At 35.0% G+C, this 19,608-nt stretch overlaps 3 protein-coding genes across 3 annotated transcripts; 1 reads left to right on the top strand and 2 right to left on the bottom strand.

The window, feature by feature from the left end:
- Nucleotides 1-204: 204 nt before the first annotated feature.
- Nucleotides 205-5,273, bottom strand: dmc1 (DNA meiotic recombinase 1). Its single transcript, XM_051124664.1, has 14 exons — nucleotides 5,230-5,273; nucleotides 4,925-4,982; nucleotides 4,690-4,734; nucleotides 4,457-4,603; nucleotides 4,293-4,375; nucleotides 4,009-4,061; nucleotides 3,858-3,899; nucleotides 3,694-3,766; nucleotides 3,493-3,584; nucleotides 3,298-3,371; nucleotides 3,102-3,216; nucleotides 2,862-2,922; nucleotides 2,675-2,791; nucleotides 205-444 (listed from the first exon to the last, which is right to left on the bottom strand). Exons 2-14 carry the CDS (start codon nucleotides 4,979-4,981, stop codon nucleotides 375-377), a joined length of 1,029 nt encoding a protein of 342 aa, XP_050980621.1. The 5' UTR covers nucleotide 4,982; nucleotides 5,230-5,273; the 3' UTR covers nucleotides 205-374.
- A 784-nt stretch (nucleotides 5,274-6,057) lies between these two features.
- Nucleotides 6,058-10,738, bottom strand: tomm22 (translocase of outer mitochondrial membrane 22 homolog (yeast)). The gene is made up of 4 exons (XM_051125118.1): nucleotides 10,478-10,738; nucleotides 9,831-9,949; nucleotides 9,178-9,295; nucleotides 6,058-6,809 (listed from the first exon to the last, which is right to left on the bottom strand). The coding sequence occupies exons 1-4, from the start codon at nucleotides 10,565-10,567 to the stop codon at nucleotides 6,735-6,737; spliced, it is 402 nt and encodes a 133-aa protein (XP_050981075.1). The 5' UTR covers nucleotides 10,568-10,738; the 3' UTR covers nucleotides 6,058-6,734.
- A 2,469-nt stretch (nucleotides 10,739-13,207) lies between these two features.
- On the top strand, nucleotides 13,208-18,905 carry maff (v-maf avian musculoaponeurotic fibrosarcoma oncogene homolog F). Its single transcript, XM_051124062.1, has 3 exons — nucleotides 13,208-13,423; nucleotides 15,063-15,124; nucleotides 17,151-18,905. The coding sequence occupies exons 2-3, from the start codon at nucleotides 15,089-15,091 to the stop codon at nucleotides 17,592-17,594; spliced, it is 480 nt and encodes a 159-aa protein (XP_050980019.1). The 5' UTR covers nucleotides 13,208-13,423; nucleotides 15,063-15,088; the 3' UTR covers nucleotides 17,595-18,905.
- Nucleotides 18,906-19,608: the final 703 nt, after the last annotated feature.

The following is a 19,608-nucleotide window of genomic DNA, read 5'->3' as shown; positions in this document are numbered from 1 at the left end:
AAGCAGCGACCATGTGTGTATTAGCCACATCAACAGCTTTTCAAATTAAGACCATTGTGGTAAAGCTACAAGTGCAACGTTCAAAAAGGCAAATTATAAGCATTAAATATGTTACTAATCAGCGATAGTTTTTATTCTGCCGTTTTATGTAATTTAATTTAATTCAAATATCTTTGCATCAATAAACAATACTGTACCGTTCAAATTACACAATATATAAATAGATGTGTAGTGTATAAACAAAGTTTAAATACAATGCATGAACAGATAGATAAACGTATATAAATAGGTACAACTGGTTCAACTGGAACAGATTCCATCATGAACAAACTGGAGACATTAGTGATTGGGAAACTGCTATGTAACATGTTTTCCTAGTCTTTGGCATCTGTTATTCCTCCAGCTGTGATGGCAAAAGTTGCCTCATTTTCCGGCATGTCTGGGCTGTAGAAAAGCAGAGGTTTTGTTGATGCAAGCATTTCATTCAAAGACAATTATATACTATAACTGTCTAAATATACAAGTATATTTATATAACAGTGTTAATGTACGGATAAATGGACCTTTTTCACATTTCCGGATTTCTAATCAGCGGAAGTTGTCATAGTTGGGTTAACTTTGAGAGCAGTGAATGGGAGAGTACCACAAATATATTTTTTGCATTCCCATTTACTCAAATAGCAAAAGAAAAACTCGACAGTGTTTTCACGACTTTCAAAAAAAGGAAAAAAAAATGGAGAAAGAGAAAACTATGTCAAATTTACTGTCCTTCCCACAGACATTAGAAGCAACCTTGCATTAGCATTAACTATTTTTTTGTAATTTAATGCAAAGGTGATATAATACAAATTATAGTGTTAAATGCACATACATTTTTTTAAATCAAAATATAAAATTTTTAGAGGATTTACGATGGTGATGATAAAACGCGTCATCACATTCTTGTAAAAAGAGTCCATTGTGCATTGTATGTGTTCTTGAGAAAATGGTAAGTGTACATTGGTAAGGTTCCATTAGTTAGCATTAGTTAACTACATTAGTTAACATGAACTAACAATGTAATAACAAAAATACTTTTCAAGTTGCATTTGTAAATATTATTTAATGGACCGTGAACTAACAATGAATAAATTATATTTTTATTAACATTAACAGACTAATAAATACTGTAACAAATGTAAATCTCATTGTCAGTTAACGCATTACTTAAAGGGATAGTTCACCCAAAAATGAAAATTCTGTCATTAATTACTCACCCTCATGTCTTTTCAAACCAATAAGACCTTTGTTCATCTTCAGAACACGTTAAAATATTTTTGATGATATCCGAGAACTTTCTGACTCTGCACAGACAGCAATGTAACTGAAATGTTTCCAGGCCCAGAAACGTAGTAAGGACATCAGTAAAACAGTCCATGTGACATCAGTGGTTCAGCCGTAATTTTACGAAGCTACAAGAATACTTTTTGTGTGCAAAGAAAACAAAAATAATGACTTTATTCAACAGTTCTTCACTTCCAAGTCATGTCCTCCGCCATTCAAGGGATAGTGCACCCAAAAATTAAAATTAGCCCATTATTATTTACTCACCCTCCAGGCATCCTAGGTGTATATGACTTCCTTCTTTCAGGTGAATCCAATCTTATGAGTTATATTAAAAGGCCTCCTGTAGCAAATCAATGCGTTTTTGTAAGAAAAATATCCATATCTAAAACGTTATAATCACTTTAATCTAGCTTGCTCCAACTGGTCATACACGGAAGCCCTTCGGGCGGATGATGTAATACTTTTTGTTTTGCTTTGCTAAAGTGGATGTGAATATTTTTCTTACAAAACCGCATCGATTCACTACAGGAGGCCTTTATTCACCCCCCGGAGCTGTGTGAGGCACTTCTTATTATGGATGGGTGCACTTTATTGGACTTGTTTTGGACTGATGAAGAGAAACACCCACCTATTGCCATTCTAAAGCTTGGAAGTGTCAGGATAAATTTTAATATAGCCCCGATCAGATTCGTCTGAAAGAAGGAAGTCATATACACGTAGGATACCTGGGGGGTGAGCTAATTTTAATTTCTGGGTGAACTATCCCTTTAGTGAGTTATTCTCGTTGCTTTGTAAAATTACAGTTGAAGCACTGATGGACTGTTTTACCGATGTCCTTACTACATTTCTGGCCTGGGAACACTTTAGTTACATTACTGTATATGGAGGGTCAGAAAGCCCTTGGATTTCAACAAAAATATCTTAATTTTTTGTTCTGAGGTTGAACGAAAGTCTTACTAGAGGTCTTCTCCTAAAATCCGTACACGACAGGAATCGACCCGAATCACTTCTTACCCGAACCCGACGTGCATAAAATATTACATTTAAATAAAAAACCCAACCTGAGACAGACCAATCAAATTAGACCCAAATCTGACCCGATACGGAATAGTTTAAAAGAATTCGGGTCCATTTAGAAAAAGCACATTTATTTTGATTACCCGAGGCCCAAGGCCAATAATACTGAACCCGACCCGTGTTGAGTCTCAGGTCCGACCTCAGCTTTTTGGAATTAAGTGGACACATAAAAGCCTCTAGGTCTTACGGATTTGCAGAGACACGACTATCTCTTTAATGTTAAGTAATGGGACTTTATTGTAAAGTGTTACTGAGAAAATCTTGAAATTACCTATCAAAAATTTTGGCAATTCTCAATTCAGCACGTCCTTTCCTCAGGCTGATGCGTGTTGTGGAAGCATGTGCCAGTATGTGCCCTCCAATAGGCTTTTTGGGATCCGCTTGAAATCTAAAATCATAATAATCAGTTTAAAATTCCCCAGCATTCTCCTTCCGATTTGTTTTGTGTTCCTGCTTACGTCATTCCAGCTCCTGGATCTGCAGTCATCTGGTTGGTAACAAACACTGCAACGTTGTACTCTATATCCAACAAATGACAGATATTACTAATTAAGTAAAGGTCAGAAAATGAAATTCACATGTCAAAATCATGAGCTTATTTAACTAAAGATAAGACTGACTACCATCAGTTTTTAATTGTCAGGTCCATTATACGAGCAGTCTTTTATCTTATTAGCATAGAAGATGATTTTACAGACCTTCAGAGATTTTCTGCAGTCTGGAGAGCATCTGTGCAAGCTTCTGCTGTCTCTCAGCCAGCTCACCTCTTCCAGAGAAGTCCACCCGGAACAGAGCCATGATTGAGTCTATTATCTGTGGAAAATTTATTGTCGAGGGCCAAGTAAAATCGATTCTAAAAATCTAATCCTTAAAAATGTCTTTTTTATATCTTACCAGAAGCTTAAAGACACCTCCTTCTTCATGAAACTTGGCTGCAACAAAGTCTAACAGTTCCATCTGATGCTCACCTGTGAATGACAGACAGAAAAAAAAACACTTTTTGGAATCTCACTGGCTGGTGTGGTAGACTCCAAAGTAAAACAACATTTTAAAACTTACGTAAAAAAGTTCTGAGAGGGCAGTTCTTACTTGTATATGCACGTGCATACAGCACATTATCCAGTACAGCTTCATGATCCACATTGAATCTGTCAGCTATGTCCTTCAGCCTCTCCGGCCGACTGATGTTCACAATTATTAAGGAGAAAAGAGTTCAATATGGTTTCTCCATACTGAATAGGTTTAGTCAAAATAAATGTCACACAAAGCAAGCAAATGCAGTAATGATACAAGGTGTTTTCAGAATCGATGAAGATGACCTTTCCTCCTGTGTACCCATATTCACCAGGAAGCTGAGCGGTTACTTGAGAAAAAGAGAAATGGAGTGACGTTAATGATTTAAAATGACTTAAATTCCACATTTAACATTTCCGCAGGATCCATTTTTGCCTTACCACACAGTGTATGAGAGAGTTGAGTTTTTCCAGTTCTAAATTCTGAATAAGGGATGGGAAATGATTTATAAAAACATGTCATTTTGGCAGAACAAAAGTACAGAAAATGCATAACATATAATTTTGGTTTGTAATCATAACAACACCTTACCACCAAATGCCTCAGTAATGGCCATACTCTCCACACCTCCTCCAAGAAGTTTGCTAAACAAAATATGAATAAAGCATTTCTGCTTTCATTTGACTTTCAGACAAAATGTTAAACCATTCTTCAGTCAAACCCCATAGGTGACATAGGAAATATGGATTAAGAATTTGTTCCCACTTCCCACAACTTATTTTGTGGCTGTGTTTTATTAATTCTATCCTTCAATATCTAGTTGTTTCCTCCACATCGTCTGTGGGGCTTTGTATTTCAAGGCTACATTTTCTTACTCAAACTCCAAACTGCCTGTTGTGATGTGAAACACTTGCTTCCTTTTAATACTGTATTCAGATGCTGTCTGAAATCCACATATCTGCATACAAGAAGACGAAATATAATGAATGTACAATACATAAATTCAATCTCCTAATTCCAGGAAGTCCCATCAAATTACCAGCAATTTTCCAGCGGCTTCCTTTATTTTGTCGACTTTAGCTTCAGACAGTCCCTTTACATTACAGAGAGCCCGGCGTGTGGTCATTTGGATGCCTTTCACGGTACAAATGCCTACAGACTTCAGTTTCTTAATGTCTGCCATGTTCTTAAGAGAGAGGAATATGAATCAGAGTCACTGTCATGATGACATTTTCATACCTGTAATAACTTCATAATAACATTATTACTTACAATTCCATGCTTTTGTAAGAGCTCAATGTCTTGAAAAAAGGATTCCTAAGAGGGGAATGTATAGGACATTTTTGTCATGATGTTATACACAACATAAACAAGTTTTAAAAAATGAAATTCTAATTTAAAAGTTTCATATTTTCCTTAAATGCACTTTGAAACAGGTATAAACACAAGTCCTCACTAACACGTTTGAAATTGTATTGGCTGGCACGTAGAAATGAATGTAAATCACCTCATCTTCTTGGTACCCCGACTCATCCTCCAAAGCCTGGTCCTCTAAAGCCTTCATACTACGGATGTGTTTTAAAAAATTGAGTTTACAATAAAATACATTTCGGGTGCCAGTTAACAAATCTTTACATTTGGCTTATATTTTTATCAGCTGCCTGATAACTACGTTAACGTTAGCTGTATGTTTCAGAAGAGTTTATCTTTACGCTGGTTGTAGCGGTCATATTAACAGTTAGTGTCATGTTCGTCGTAAAGGTGTAAAATAATTATTTTGATAAAAATAAAATAACATAAACGACATTTTACCTCACGTTTATCTCTCACAGAAAGCTGACAGAAAACAGATTTCGCGCTAAATGACACTTGAGCGCGCTTATCTGTCACGCGCTCTGACAGCTGTAATGAATATCACACATATTAAATTTCAGCTTTTTTAATAGTTGTGATTTTTAAACTACAATAAATATATGAAATTTATCTACGTGGTTTTGTTTTTCTCTGGTTTACCCAAAACCGACATGTAAATGTAAAAAATTGTATTTTTACAGCCCTAGGCAACAGACTACGGACACCGTTGCAGAATTGTATTAAAACGGTTTACTTTTCCATCTTTTTCTGTCAAAACAGTTTTGAAAATAGTTTTACCATGCCTTCATTTTTAAAGATTTCAAATCCCTTTAATGCCGTCTACAATTTACCCCAAATATTTCATTTTTTTATTCTCCAGAAAACTATGATAATCTAACCAAACGGTGAGATAATCTTAAAATATTTCTGCATCTCTTTTTTTTTTTTTAAATATAGGCCTTTTAAACTGGCATTATTTATTTTTGTGACGTCATTCCATCTATGAAAATTGGAAAAGGGCACAAAAGTATTTTTATGAGGAAATAGTTTTGTCTGGGTGTTATTTTATTCCTTATTAACTGGCTGTTGACGTTAGGATTAGGTAAAGAAAAATAGCTACTTTGAGTTGAATCATTACTGGTGTCCAACTAAATATAACTTTTATTTTGCATTAATTTCTGAGGCCTACTTAACCAGTTCTGGCTCTTCTTTTCTATATCACTTAAGCATGAGAAAAACTCAATTTAGTCATTATCCGATATAAAGTAAACACAAAGTACAAGGACAGAGGAGGACCTGTTTTTATTCCGGTCAGGTGGAGCAAACATAATTATTCACTTTTGAAAGTACAATGTTTTGAAACATTCTTTCTTAAACATTTCACAATGGTTCTGCAAACTGTATGGCTTTTGTCTGAGGAATAACATTGCAGAAGCTTTGCATGATATTAGTTCTACCTGTAAAAGACACTGTTGGTAGAGAACCACTTTTTTAATTTTAATCAGAAATAACCATAATTTGTAGACAGAGAAAATTTCACAATCAATATTGGCCTTGTGTGCCCTCATAAATACTACAGATTTTGTTGATCCGGCATTACAATGGCCAACATTGCACCTCTCTTAAAAATACAATGCACCCACAACACAGTCAAAATATTCCCCAACAGCTGCTATAGTTTCTTTCTGAAAGAAATGTTAATTGAATAGCTATAATAAAAAAGTAAAAGATCAGAGCTTGGACGACAGTCTATGCAGAATGTTTCTGGTAGAAAGGCAGAGAGAGAGGGAAGTTCATAAAAAGTCATCAAGGTCTCCACTGATGACTACACAGAAACTATACAGGGTAACGACTTCTTGATGTTGACCAACCATAGCATCTTGTCACATCATTCTCCTGTTCCCGCTCCCTCTCTCTTTCCCCTTCTTCTTCTACAGCTAATGGATGTTACATTATATACATCATCACAGCTTCCCAGGAGCAGGAGGCATCATTCCAGGCATTCCTCCAGACATGCCAGCATTTGGACCCAACAAAATCTATTAAAAGCAGAAAAATTACAGAAGAAATGAGAAATGAATCCAGATTTCAATGAAAAATACATATAAAATGCATGCTTTTAAATATGGTAAATCACAATAGTACACACTCTGATATGAGGCAAAAAAGCATCTGAAAATCAGACAAGAAGACGTACTGTGTACGAAAGAACTACAATGCACTGCAAATATACAATTTAAAAACAATGGAATAAGTAATTCGTAGTGTTTTATGTCAGTGTACAGCTCTTTTGCTTTTCATGTTTCTCTGATTGGTAGAAATCTAAGCAGAATCATGGGTAATGTAGTTTTCCACTAGGAATTCCTTTGAAATAATGTAGGTTGATGGCTTTAACAAATTCATGTTTCTTTGATTAAAAAACTCATAGCTTAAAGTAAATTTAAAGTCTCCTTGAAATCAAAATGGAGGTTTTTGGATTTTATTTTGAATATGTTAAACTTAAGGTTATCTATAAGCTAGCGTGTTCCAAAACAATAACAAAATTTGCATTTATAAGTTATTAGCATTCAAAACTATCAGTCTCTAACTTCTGCCAATATGGATCAATGATTTTTATCACCCTCCACTTAGCTTCTCATCAAATTTCTGTCCAATCAAATGCTCTCTAGAATTTGATGCGCCCCACCCCCTACACTATAAATAGATGCTGAAGCTGTGGCTGAAATCGGTCACTTGCTCACAGAATTAGTATTTTCTTTATGAAAACAGTGCTCTAGTAGGGGATAGGGAATGATTCACAGTGTAAATAGGCTTTCCATTAGGGCGAAAAAAGGTTGGTTTTGCGCTATGTCACATGAACCGCCACAGTGCGTACACGGTCTGCTCCAGTCCAGAGACACGATAGCACGGAGTAAATCATAAGTGTGAACTCTACACAGAAAGCTATATTTTATTGGGATATGGATGACATTGTGGCTGTCATAGGCGGCTTTACCAAGCTCAATGGCTCTGGCCCAAGCTAATATAAAGAAAACACTATTGCCATTTAAAAAAGGGGACGGGACTGCTTGATATGTCCCAACTTCTCTTCCTATTCCAGTTCTGTAGACCTTTAAAGGTGTATAAGTTACTGGAAAAAAAGACATTTTCTTAAAGGTCCACTGAAGTGCTTTGAAACAAGCACCATTATTCTGTACTGACGTAATTTTAACCGAACAGGAAGACAGCATGGGACATATCAATAAGCCCCATCCCCTTTTTTTTAAACAGCCAATAGCATTCTGTTTATATCACAGCTTGGACCAGTGCCACTGAGCTCGGTGAAGCTGCATTTGATAGCGTATGACAGCCACAATCTCATCCATATCGCTATAAAATATAACATTCTGTGCAGAATTCAAATTGGTCCAATATATATTTTGTGGTCTGCACCGATTCGCATATGAGCCATTCCATGCTACCGTGTCTCTGGACTACAGCAGACTGTGTGTGTGCACTGCGACAGTTCATGTGAAACAGCACAAAATCAAACTTTATTTGCCCCAATTGAAAGCACGTGAAGTGTTCAGACGCAAAACCCTCTGAAAGCCATCTCGGTCAAAAATGAGATAATGATACAGAGTCAATGCTCTCGACACATAGTATATGTCCATCAAATACTTTCACTTCAAACTCGCTAAATCCCAGCCTCAGCCCGATCAGAAGTACCGGTCCTTAGGTAGAAACCTATACATAGGAGCCTGATATAAATGCTTATTTTAAAGAAAAATTTCAGACTGACTTAAGAGGCTTTTGCACCCAAAATTCTGTGAACAAGTGACCGTGATTTCCTTCTGTAAACAAGTGATTTCAGCCACAGCTTTAGTGTCTATTTATAGTGTAGGGAGCGGGACGCGTCAGATTCTAGAGATGCAGGGTGACATGCACGGTGATGTTATCAAAATAGTTAATCCATATTGGCGAAAGTGAGAGAATGTAAGTTTTGAATGCTTATATCTTGTAAAAGCTAATTTTTTCTTTTGTTATGGAGCACACCACCTTATAGATAACCTTAAGGCTAACATATTCATACTAAAAGGCAAAATTTCCTGGGCACTTTAAGGAGAAAACGAACAGGAATTTTACTTCTAAAACCCATAGCTTTGAATATGACTCATCCAATCAAATTTAGGGTCCAAACAACCTATTTTATTGTATCATTAGTACTATTTTGAGTTTGTTTCAAACACATTCGTTACATAATGTGATGCTGTCTTTGCAGAGATTCCATAAGACTCTTTTATTTGTATTCATAATCTTTTGATGTAACATTATTCATACTGTTATAGAAGATTTTGGTCATACAGCTCATCCCTATTCAGGTGGGTATGATACTGCATATTTATGCAGGATTTTAGTGCTACTTACCTGTCTCTGCTGTTGTAGTTGTTGCTGTTCCAGCTGTAACCTCTCAGTCTCAAAGACAACCGGCAGAACCAGAATCATAAAGGAAGTAGTACCAACCCATAGAGCTGAGCGGGAAAAACTACAAGAAAGCATTATATAAAAAAAAAAATTATACTTAAATGCATAGCTCATTCCTAGCGTTAATGTGACAGGATGGTTTTAAAGGGGGTAGTTCACCTAAAAATGATAATTTTGTCATTAATTACTCAATCTCATGTGGTTCCAAACACGTAAGACCTTCGGCTTCAAAACACAGATTCAAATATTTCTGATGAAATCAGAGAGTTGCGTCGCAGTAGTTGTTATTTTAATTTTTTGCGCAACAAAAAGTATTCTCATAGCTTCGTAAAATCACGGTTGAACCACTGATGTCACATGAAATATTTTAACGATGTTCTTGGTACCTTTCTGGACCTTGAACGTGGTAGGACCCTTGCTGTCTATGGAGGGCCAAAGAGCTCTAGGATTTTATTAAAAATACCTTAATTTGTCTTCCAAAAACGAACTAAGTTATTACAGGTTTAAAACGACATGAGGTGAGTAATTAATTACAGAATTTTTATTTTTGGATCAACTTTCCTTTTAAGTGGAAGATACAAATGCCAGCACCCTACCTGTACAGTTTTTTGGCTACAGATAGCGAACACTGTGCGGATACTTCAGCTGCTGATCGCAGTGAATCTGGAAACATCTCTGTGAGACCCCACAACCTCTCCAACAGTGTTTCATCCAACTGGAAGAGAATGGAAAAAAACAGGAGCCATGTCAGAATATTAAGTCTCTAAACTTAACACCACCAGTCATGGGACAGAAGTCAAAATGTCTTAGGACTCAATGGAAAACCTTATACCTCGTGTGCAGGTAAGCAGGTACACTGCATTTGACAACTGGTTCTGTTAACATTGTGCAATGTTAAAATGTGATATACTTTGTGTATGTGAAAAATTAAGATATTAAAATTAATTATTATATAAATTTCTAATTATTTAGTAGAGACAATTATTCAAGTGACACTTGTGAAGAGCAAAGTTAAGATGAAATGTCGTCACCTGTGCAGAACAAGTCTTTGAAATATGATAAAATAAAAAACGTGAGACAAATACCCAAACATTTTAAAAAGCATTCATTTTATCCCAGGTTTAGCCAGCATGGCTAATACTGGGTATACACGGACCAAACGAGCTAATAACTTTAGGCTGTTTCCTTACATTATCTTCACAATTTCATAAGGTCAAGCAAAATTGTAGAAGCAGTCAAGTACCTCTTCATCCTCATCATCACCCTCAATCTCGTCTTCGGGTCGTGTCTCCACACGCCCAGACTCTGGAGAGAGCTCCTGGATCGTAGCCATTTAAAATACGACGCTAGTCGCTTTTAGCTATAAACGTTATATTATAAAATACCTCGGTGGTGTTTACAGCTTCACAATGACTTAGAACCAAAGAGCACGCATTGAAACCTGAGGTCACTTGGGTTACATGTGAGACGGATTTACTTCCCCGGTTCCTTGTAAGGAAGCACAAAGACATATTAGGACACCTATCGACAGGGAGGTCTTACTGCAGATGGGGATTGCGTACTACTGGATGATGAAATAGTGGAAGATTGCTTTTATTCATTTTAAGTGAAGGAGGAACCCAAATTACGTACATATTTACGTCACTTCATAAAAAACAGAAAATGCGGCTACTGTGGGAGTTTCAGACAGCTGTTTCGAATCAAGATTGTTTATTTTATTATTCTATTTTTATTTTATTAAATATTTATTTATTGCATAGAATACTTGGAACAAGCTGAATGTCTTTTCTTAAAAGTTTTTAAGTTAGTAAAAGCATGTGTTTTATTTTTGGTCACAGTTGTAACTGATGGGAAACTATTTGTAGTTAAATTTAGTGTACACTTGTATTACTATTGGAGGGGAAAATAAACAAGTTTAAAGTAAATAAAGTTATTATTTATTAGTTACTAATTTAAAATAAGAGTGTTCCCCAATAATCATAAATGTGATCAAATACATGTCATATACGAGAAAAAGCAGCTTACCTTAATAGCCTTAAAATATTATTTATAAAAAGTGGCAGCTATGAATTGTGTTTTACATATGGCTTCCTTTTATGGAGCTTTGACAGAGACATTGTCTTTTCATAAATTTTAAGTTTTTAAACACTTCATTGAACCATTTTAATTTACAAATTTAAGTGGCATAACACAATTACATGGACACAATTATATATTTATCTGAAAACATATTAAATTGAAACATTTAAGTGAATTTAAGTGTTGAATTTATACAACACAGGGTGGATTTGTGTAATGTGGGACACTGACTAATGTTTCAGCGCTTTTATCTCTTCTTTTACAACATTAAACAATGAGATCCTGAACAATGATGACTCCATGACTGGCAAGGACTGCTTATTTCTATTATGAAGCATTTTAACAAAACATTTAACAAATTTTGCTTAATAAATGCTTTTGAAAATACATGTTCCATATTCTCACCGTTTTAAAGACATTCCATGTTCCATCTTTTTTTTAAATAGTTTATGAAATTATTTTGCATTTTAGACTTCCTTACATGGTTATTAATATTCGTTGCTGCCAGAAATCTGACACATTTCTAATGAATTATTTTAAATAGTAGATTATTTCTGTTATGTACACTACCAGTCAAAAGTTTTTAATGTTTTTTTTAAAGAAGTCTCTTTTGCTCACCAAGCCTGGATTTATTTGATGCAAAATACAACAAAAGCAGTAATATTGTAAAATATTTTTACAATTTAAAATAACAGTTTTCTATTTGAATATATTTAAAATGTAATTTATTCCTGTGATTTCAACACTGATTTTTTTAGCATCATTACTCCACTAATAGATCCTTCAGAAATCATTCTAATATTCTGATTTGCTGCTCAAAAACATTTATTACTAATATTATATAAAATAGCTGAGTATAATTTTTTTCTTCTTTTTTTTTTGATGAATAGAATGTTCAGAAGAACAGCAATCATCTAAAATAAAAATCGTTTGTAACATTTTAAAGCATCCATGCTAAATTAAGGTATTAATTTCTATAATTTCTTCACAAAACAAACAAACAAAAACAAACAAAACTTTCTATTCATCAAAGAATCCTGAAAAAAAAATGTAGTCAACTGTTTTAAATATTGATAATAATAATAAATGTATCTTGAACAGTGAATCGGCATATTAGAATGATTTCTGAAGGATCATGTGACACTAAGGACTGGAGTAATGATGCTAAAAATTTAGCTTTGAACACAGGAATAAATTACATTTTAAAATATATTCAGATAGAAAGCATTTATTCTAATAGTACAAATATTTCACAATATTGCTGCTTTTGTTGTATTTTGGATCATGTAAATGCAGGCTTGGTGAGCAAAAGATACTCCTTTAAAAAAACATAAAAAAAAATCCTGTTAATTCAATAAAACATTAATAATCATTTGTGAAGTTTTCTTGGTAAAAATGTAACTATTTCTAACCCAAAACATGTGACCCAGATTTGAGCATGAAACAAGATAATTTGATTTATTGTTTTGACTTTATATGCATGGAAATATGATAAGTCAAAACTAAATTTGACACATTACCCTAATCAACCCCACTTAAAAATGAATAGCATGTACTAAAACGTAAAATTAAAGACTTACAGTCTATTAGACAGACAGTTATTGTCTTTGGACACATTTATACTCGTTCTGGATGATCATTTTTAATCATTGGGAAAAAAATGGCTGTGTACATGTACTACACCAGCCATGTAAACATGTTTACATCAGTCTACACTTTCGTTTACAGGCCTAGTTGACAGCTATGTGTAAAGCACATAATCAGCTCTTTTAGGCCTTATAGACTTAACTATAAATGTCGGTGGGATAAAATGGGTTAATAAAAAGAAGTTTCACAAGGTTGTTGACTGATATTTTTGTGTGTGAGGAGGTCCCGCCCTCATTCTTAAAGCCTTGAGTCATCGTGTGTGTGTTTTTTATGAATGAAAGGATCCAACCCGCTGATGGTAGACTGATTCCGGGAAAAAGGCGTTTAGCTCTCCAGTCCGTCTAAACACGGGCCGTGCTGCCATAACGTATGTCAGTCGAAATACCGAACCAGCGGTGAGAATCGTGGACTGATCCGTTTTCAGCTTCGTGTGAAATCAGCAAAGAAGAGAAATCAAAACCAGGCAAGATTTTCTATTTTTTCTCCTTTCAACATTTGTTTACACTAAGGAAACAGAGGGGTGTTAGCTAACGTAATCTGCTGTACATGCACTCAGTGTTTGTTTTAACGTAATATCAACACTACTGATACTGTAATGCTTTAGATTGTTATATAAAGATCATTTAGAGTCATATTTTATACATTTTTAATAGTATTAGTCTTTGGGAGGGCGAACAGCATGTTTATATCACGATGTTAACATTAGGTGTAGCAACAAGCTAACGCGTAATAAGGAAATAGCTTCTTGGATGTTGTCGATTCACACCGTTAAACTATGTATTTGTATTCGCATAACTGTATGTATTATGTTCAGAACTACACAAAACGTGTAAACATGTATGTTGTTTTCGATAAGAAACGACTAGTCAGCAAAATCTTGGTTTGGTTTGAACTAGTGTGTAATATCTTATGTAATAAAGCGATTGTTACGTTGTACGTTCTAGAGATTTATTATGTTTTATATATAATTAAAGATTTTTATTAAATTGTCGCTTTGTTAGTAACGTAATTCTCATTTTGGAGCGCTCAAGACGTTTCAGGGAAAACAACAGCCCGTGTTGTTGTTTACTAAATTTGCGTTTTATACAAACCGTTTATATGTAAGTGGTAATATCTGGCGTGACTAAGTAACTGGGAATTTTACAAATGATGTCAAATATGAAATGGGAAGGGAAAGTAAGGAGCTGCTGTTAAGTCAGGAATGGAGGACTTGTGCTGAATCACTGTGACTCTGTGGAAAAGCTGGGTCGGTTATTTGAGGCAGCAGCTCGCGGATGATAGGCGCGCTTCCCACGCATGACGGGAAACTCATGGTCAGCACAGCGTTCACTTCTTCATCTGGACTTTAACCAGTCATGATTCACCGGCAAGAAAAAAGGGCTGCTCTTTGGATGAGGGAAGCCTAGATTTAGAAAAAGTAAAATAAGAACTGGAGGTTTATTGTCTTTAAATGGTCTTAAAGACTGAGTATTGGCAAGCTGACCACACAAACCATATTATATATTGAATATACGCATAGTTTCTGTCTTTAACTTCCTTATTATGTGCTGAAAGTTATGACGCGACACACCTGGTCATAATGGTCAACCGATATTTACTTTTGTAACGCTTGATGCCCATATCTGAGAGAGCATGGTGGCCGATATAAATTTCCACTTTACATATTTACAAATACTGATACATACTTCAGATATCAACTGATTCTGTAACCCTATTATAGTATTTTATTTTAGAAATATTATATAGAACTGTTAAAAAAAAAACTATGCTGGTAATTAAAAATGGCAACTAGTCAAGATATATCGGCTGATAGTAAATCACTGCGCATTTTGCATAGCAGATCTTTATTTCTGTTGTATAACGTCATTCTGTTATTATGTAAAGGGTTCTATGCCTTCTAAATGATGTCACTTGTTAAAACATTTTAATGGAATGAGTCCTTAATATCTGTATTATTCAAAAAGCAAGGCGCTCGAGAATTTTGCACTATTGTGAATAACCTCATTTTGCTGTGTCGAGACTAAAAACGGCCTTTGACATTGACTACATTCACATTATTCCATGTACATTTTTCACTTAATCGGTTTATTTGACATTTACAGGTTTTAGAGACACATAAATCCAGACGATGACTTCAGACGGCAGAGCTAGTAAAGCCCTGAAGGTAAATATCATTTTACTGAATACTTTGTCACACACTGTAAAAAAAGAAAAAAAGTAGGTAATTTTTATAAAAGTATACTGTAAAAATACTACAATAAAACCTATGTAAGTTGTTCTGATATATATGATGAGAAACTGTAAAAAGTGTAACATCACTATATGTAATTTAACTGTAAAACACTGTCAAATTTATGGTATATTTGCTGGTAAAAACTATGAATTGCCATAATGTAAGGGAAAAAAAAGAAATTCCCCTTAATTCACTAAGTGACATCAACATCACATGGTTGTATTTTATTATTGTCATGATCACTAGGGTGTTTTCTGTTATTTAGTTTAGATTTCATTGTATTATTTTAGAGTTGTGTGTTACTCTAATGGTATTTATGTATTGCCCTGTGAACTGTTTACATATGGAGTATTGGTCATGTTTTATAGATAAACCACTTATGATGTACTTATTCATCATGGGGCTTTCTATTTTACCATCTTATTATTAGGTGGTTGTCAGTACATTTAGGTAAAAAGCAGATTTTAGTATACATTATGTAATTTAATTACATATATAGTTATGAGCAGAAACTTACAAGCACCAATATTCCATCCAGTAAACATTTTTACAGTGAATTTTCTAATTTACAGTAAATTTAACATACCAAGAATATTGCAAGATTGTAAACATTGTTTATTTGACAGAATTAGTCTAAAGTCAGAATTGAAAATGCAATTGCAATTGAAATTGTAAAATATCCAAGTTTATCCAAATTTCTAGTAATTGAGCAGTTAATTCTCATTTTGTATTTTCAGAAAGTTTTGGAATATTTATTCTCTTCTCACATTTGTCACTACCGCAACACAGTAATATATAATTTAATAAGAAAGGGTTATATTGACCTTTTAAGATTTTGCTTACATCTACATTATAAATATATTGTTTGCTATTTCATTCTTTTTTTTTTTTTTTTTTTTTTTTCAGAGGTAAATAATTACATTTTTAACAATATATCAAGTGTAATTCATTAGATTTGTTGTATTTTGAATCCAATTTTTCTTTGTAAAAGGCAAAAAGGTGATCATATTGATTTCAAACTCATAAAAGTAGCATGTAGCTATGAGAGAGAGTGACACATAAATATTTCCTGATCATAAATGTAGGAGTGTGGTTAAAATGCAGACTCAGCCAGTGGACTTTTTCGACTTTGTTTCGATAGTGACAAAAATGTGGGACACTTTTTTTTACATGGAGTTTCATAATTTACAAAGATCTTGAACTTCACTTTTTTTACAGAATCAAAAAAAGATACTTTTAAAAACAAAAATGGGAAAAATATACAAAAATAATTTGCGTAAGTCAAAATTTAGGGGTTAGCAAGGCTCAATGCTAAGGATTTTTTCTACTGGTGGTTCAAATTTTCACTGGCCCTACCACAAAAAAATTAAACAGTTGCTGTTATCATTGTTTTTGACTTACGTTATCTTTTATTTTAATAAATAAGCTTATATGACACCAAAAGTTTACATACCAAAGAAAATTCAAACCTAGTAGCCTAACTGAAGTTCAAATATTATTTGTTTGTTAAAAAATTATTTTATTATTATTAATATTTTATTACAAATATAAAGATGCTTTAGGGAAAAACATCAGACAGACTGAAAGATTCGTCAACTGCCCCGAGTGACTTTCACGCTGGCCCCGGGCCATCGGGCACTCCTTATTGTCGAGCTCTGGATTAGGTTTCAGGACAGCCACCTTCCAACTGAAAGTACCTAATAAATGATGATTTTATATATTAGGCTTACTAATATTTTTAATATTATTGTGGGGTTCAATAGATAATAGAAGGTAGAATGTAAAATGCCCTTATAAGCAGTGCCAATCACATAAAACAGGTTAAAATTACATTTACAGGCCTAAAAAAAAAAATCAATGGTAATAAGTCAACCCTAAAAACCCATCAAACTATGCTTGACTTATAAATTGTTTGACCCTGATGTAGCTGCTTCATAACTATGTCCCATTATTTCAGGTGAAGAGGGAATGCGGGGAGAACGTCCCAGTGCTGAGTGACAGTGAGCTCATGTCGCTGTCGGTGCGCGAGCTCAACATGCACTTACGCGGTTTGTCACGTGAGGAAGTGCAGAAGTTAAAGCAGAGGCGGCGCACGTTGAAAAACCGCGGCTACGCGGCGAGCTGCCGGGTGAAGCGCGTGTCCCAACGTGAGGCCCTGGAGCAGCAGAAGAAGGAGCTGCAGCGAGAGGTGGAGCGGCTGGGGGCCGAGAACGCAGGCATGAGGAGGGAGCTGGAAGGGCTGGGTGCTCGTCTCGCTGCCCTGCAGCGCTTTGCCAGAGGTTTGGAATCTGGAGGAGGCAGTCTGCTGGCCACCACGCCCCGCCTAAACACAGCCTCCGTCATTACCATAGTGAAGACACCGCAACAGGTGCACACCCCTAGAGAGCAAGGAGCATCCTAGGGCACCACATGGATGCGCAGACACACATAGGTACACAGACAGACCATGTATACTCACATATACAGGAAGAAAAACAAGTCCCAGTTGGGAATTACAGATTCACTTACGTATATAAAACACACATAGACTGTGTATACAGTCTTATAAATGTCCAAGAATAATCTCAGTACTGTTGTTGTGGCCTTGAATATCATGACAAGTGTATAAGTCTGCACAAAGCTACAGCGTTTATGCTATTTATGCCCATTACTGTGCTTTATGGTAAATAGTCCTAACAACTTGTCTTCATGTGGGACCACCAACATTTCAGAAGCTGGTTAGTTTTGCTGGAATATCTCCATGGTATATAATAATGAATCGTGGGACTAGAGAACGTGCAGATCTATTGATACATGCCATTTATATATTTTAATGTTTGTATTAAAGACAAACGCTCAACAACAGACATGAAAGCTATTTTATTTGTGTTCGAAATAATGTTTGAAGGTAATTGTGCTGTGATTGGTCTAAATACTACTTTTGATTGACTAGTTTGGGGTCATTGTTTTAATTATTGTTCTTGTTTACTTGTTGTAATGAGTTCGTAGTTTAGTGATGGTAAGGTTATACGGCCTTATTACTTGTAATATGATTCAGTACGTGTGAGGGTCATATTTGTACTAATTTTAGAGCGACTTGTTTGTAGTGGTATTTTTGTATTTAAAACCAAGACCATATATTATTTGCTATTTATGATTCAAACGTATCTGAATATTTTGGACAGCTGGAATATTAAAAAAAAATACCATTTGAGGGAAGGAAGGGGAATCTGAGGAAGATGTGAAAATAAAGGACAAAGGGGAAGAGAGCAGCCAGAAGGAGAAGTGAGCGCTTGCAACTCACATGGGAGGGGGGAAAAAAAAAGGAGGATAAGAAAGTGTCAGAAGGAAAGTGAAAGACAAATGATACCACATGTGCATCACGTTAACCCGTGGTCGTCAGAATGACTTGCCGACTACAAGCCCGGTTTACTGCAGTAAACGGGGTGACACTGTATGATCAGGTAATGATCGGCCATGTTAAACGTGGATATCTCTGGTGATTTTTTTTTTTTTAAATTGTGTAGTTAGCAATGTCAATATCAGTACTGAGAACCTAACCTGGTAATATGCCCACAATACTTGTGCTTCAGAACAATGTGCCGACTGTTTTATAAGAGGGCAGAGCACAAAAAAAAAAACTGATGTTTGTATTTATTATCTGTATTTTTCTATGGTAAATTCATTGTCTATTTTATATCATTTAATTGAAATAAATGTTGTATATATTGTATATACAAATATGTGTGTGTTCACTGAGTAAACATACGTTTACAGACAAAAATCTTTATTGTTTTCTAGAGCATTGAGGGAAAAAATAGAAGCAAACTCTTTGACATAGTAATACATAATGCTCTGTTTAAAATAACATGACGGTACAAAGTCTTAGTGTAACTTTTCACAAAATATATATATATTTTTCAAACGTAACAGCGCTTCCTATGTTAAACCACTCTTTGAATAACAACATATAGAAATACCTTGCCAAAATGTTCTAGGATATTCCAATTCTCCTAAATATACAAAACTGCTTAGTGCAAGTTACAATAAAGTCGTCTATATTATTAAAAGAAATCCTCCCCTTATAACAAATACACTGCAAAACACTAACATAGTAACTATAAGCAGGTACCATACATATTCGTACATGGTTCCAGCTGCATTGTGTTTATACTGGCCTCTATTGTACCAATAAAAGTATAGGGCAGTTAATAAGTAACTTCAAAGATGCTATCTAACCAACCGCAAGCTTCAAGCTTGGTCAACGAAGGCCTAGTGCTTTCTGAAGAGGTAAAGCGCAAATGGCGGATGCTTTTAAAGAATGGGAGAGACTTTGGCGTGGCTCTCAAAAGATCAGTGATAACAGGCGTGTCCCATAAAGATAAAGGGTGTGAACTGGGAGATATGCCTCCCTCTAGTGGGATATCTAGAAACAA

The sequence above is a fragment of the Labeo rohita genome, chromosome 12, assembly GCF_022985175.1.
Source record: "Labeo rohita strain BAU-BD-2019 chromosome 12, IGBB_LRoh.1.0, whole genome shotgun sequence".
Classification (NCBI taxonomy): domain Eukaryota; kingdom Metazoa; phylum Chordata; class Actinopteri; order Cypriniformes; family Cyprinidae; genus Labeo; species Labeo rohita.
This window is presented reverse-complemented; position numbering and strand designations above follow the sequence as displayed.

Coding starts and splice junctions, on each gene's coding strand:
- maff (XM_051124062.1), top strand. CDS start 15,089: ATGACTTCAGACGGCAGAGCTAGTAAAGCCCTGAAG. Junction 15,125..17,150: donor GAGCTAGTAAAGCCCTGAAG/GTAAATATCATT, acceptor CCATTATTTCAG/GTGAAGAGGGAATGCGGGGA.
- tomm22 (XM_051125118.1), bottom strand. CDS start 10,567: ATGGCTACGATCCAGGAGCTCTCTCCAGAGTCTGGGCGTGTGGAGACA. Junction 9,950..10,477: donor GTGATGATGAGGATGAAGAG/GTACTTGACTGC, acceptor ATTCTCTTCCAG/TTGGATGAAACACTGTTGGA. Junction 9,296..9,830: donor GTAGCCAAAAAACTGTACAG/GTAGGGTGCTGG, acceptor GCTTTCTTGTAG/TTTTTCCCGCTCAGCTCTAT.
- dmc1 (XM_051124664.1), bottom strand. CDS start 4,981: ATGAAGGCTTTAGAGGACCAGGCTTTGGAGGATGAGTCGGGGTACCAA. Junction 2,923..3,101: donor ACTGCAGAAAATCTCTGAAG/GTCTGTAAAATC, acceptor TGTTGGATATAG/AGTACAACGTTGCAGTGTTT. Junction 445..2,674: donor ATTGCCAAAATTTTTGATAG/GTAATTTCAAGA, acceptor GCTTTTCTACAG/CCCAGACATGCCGGAAAATG.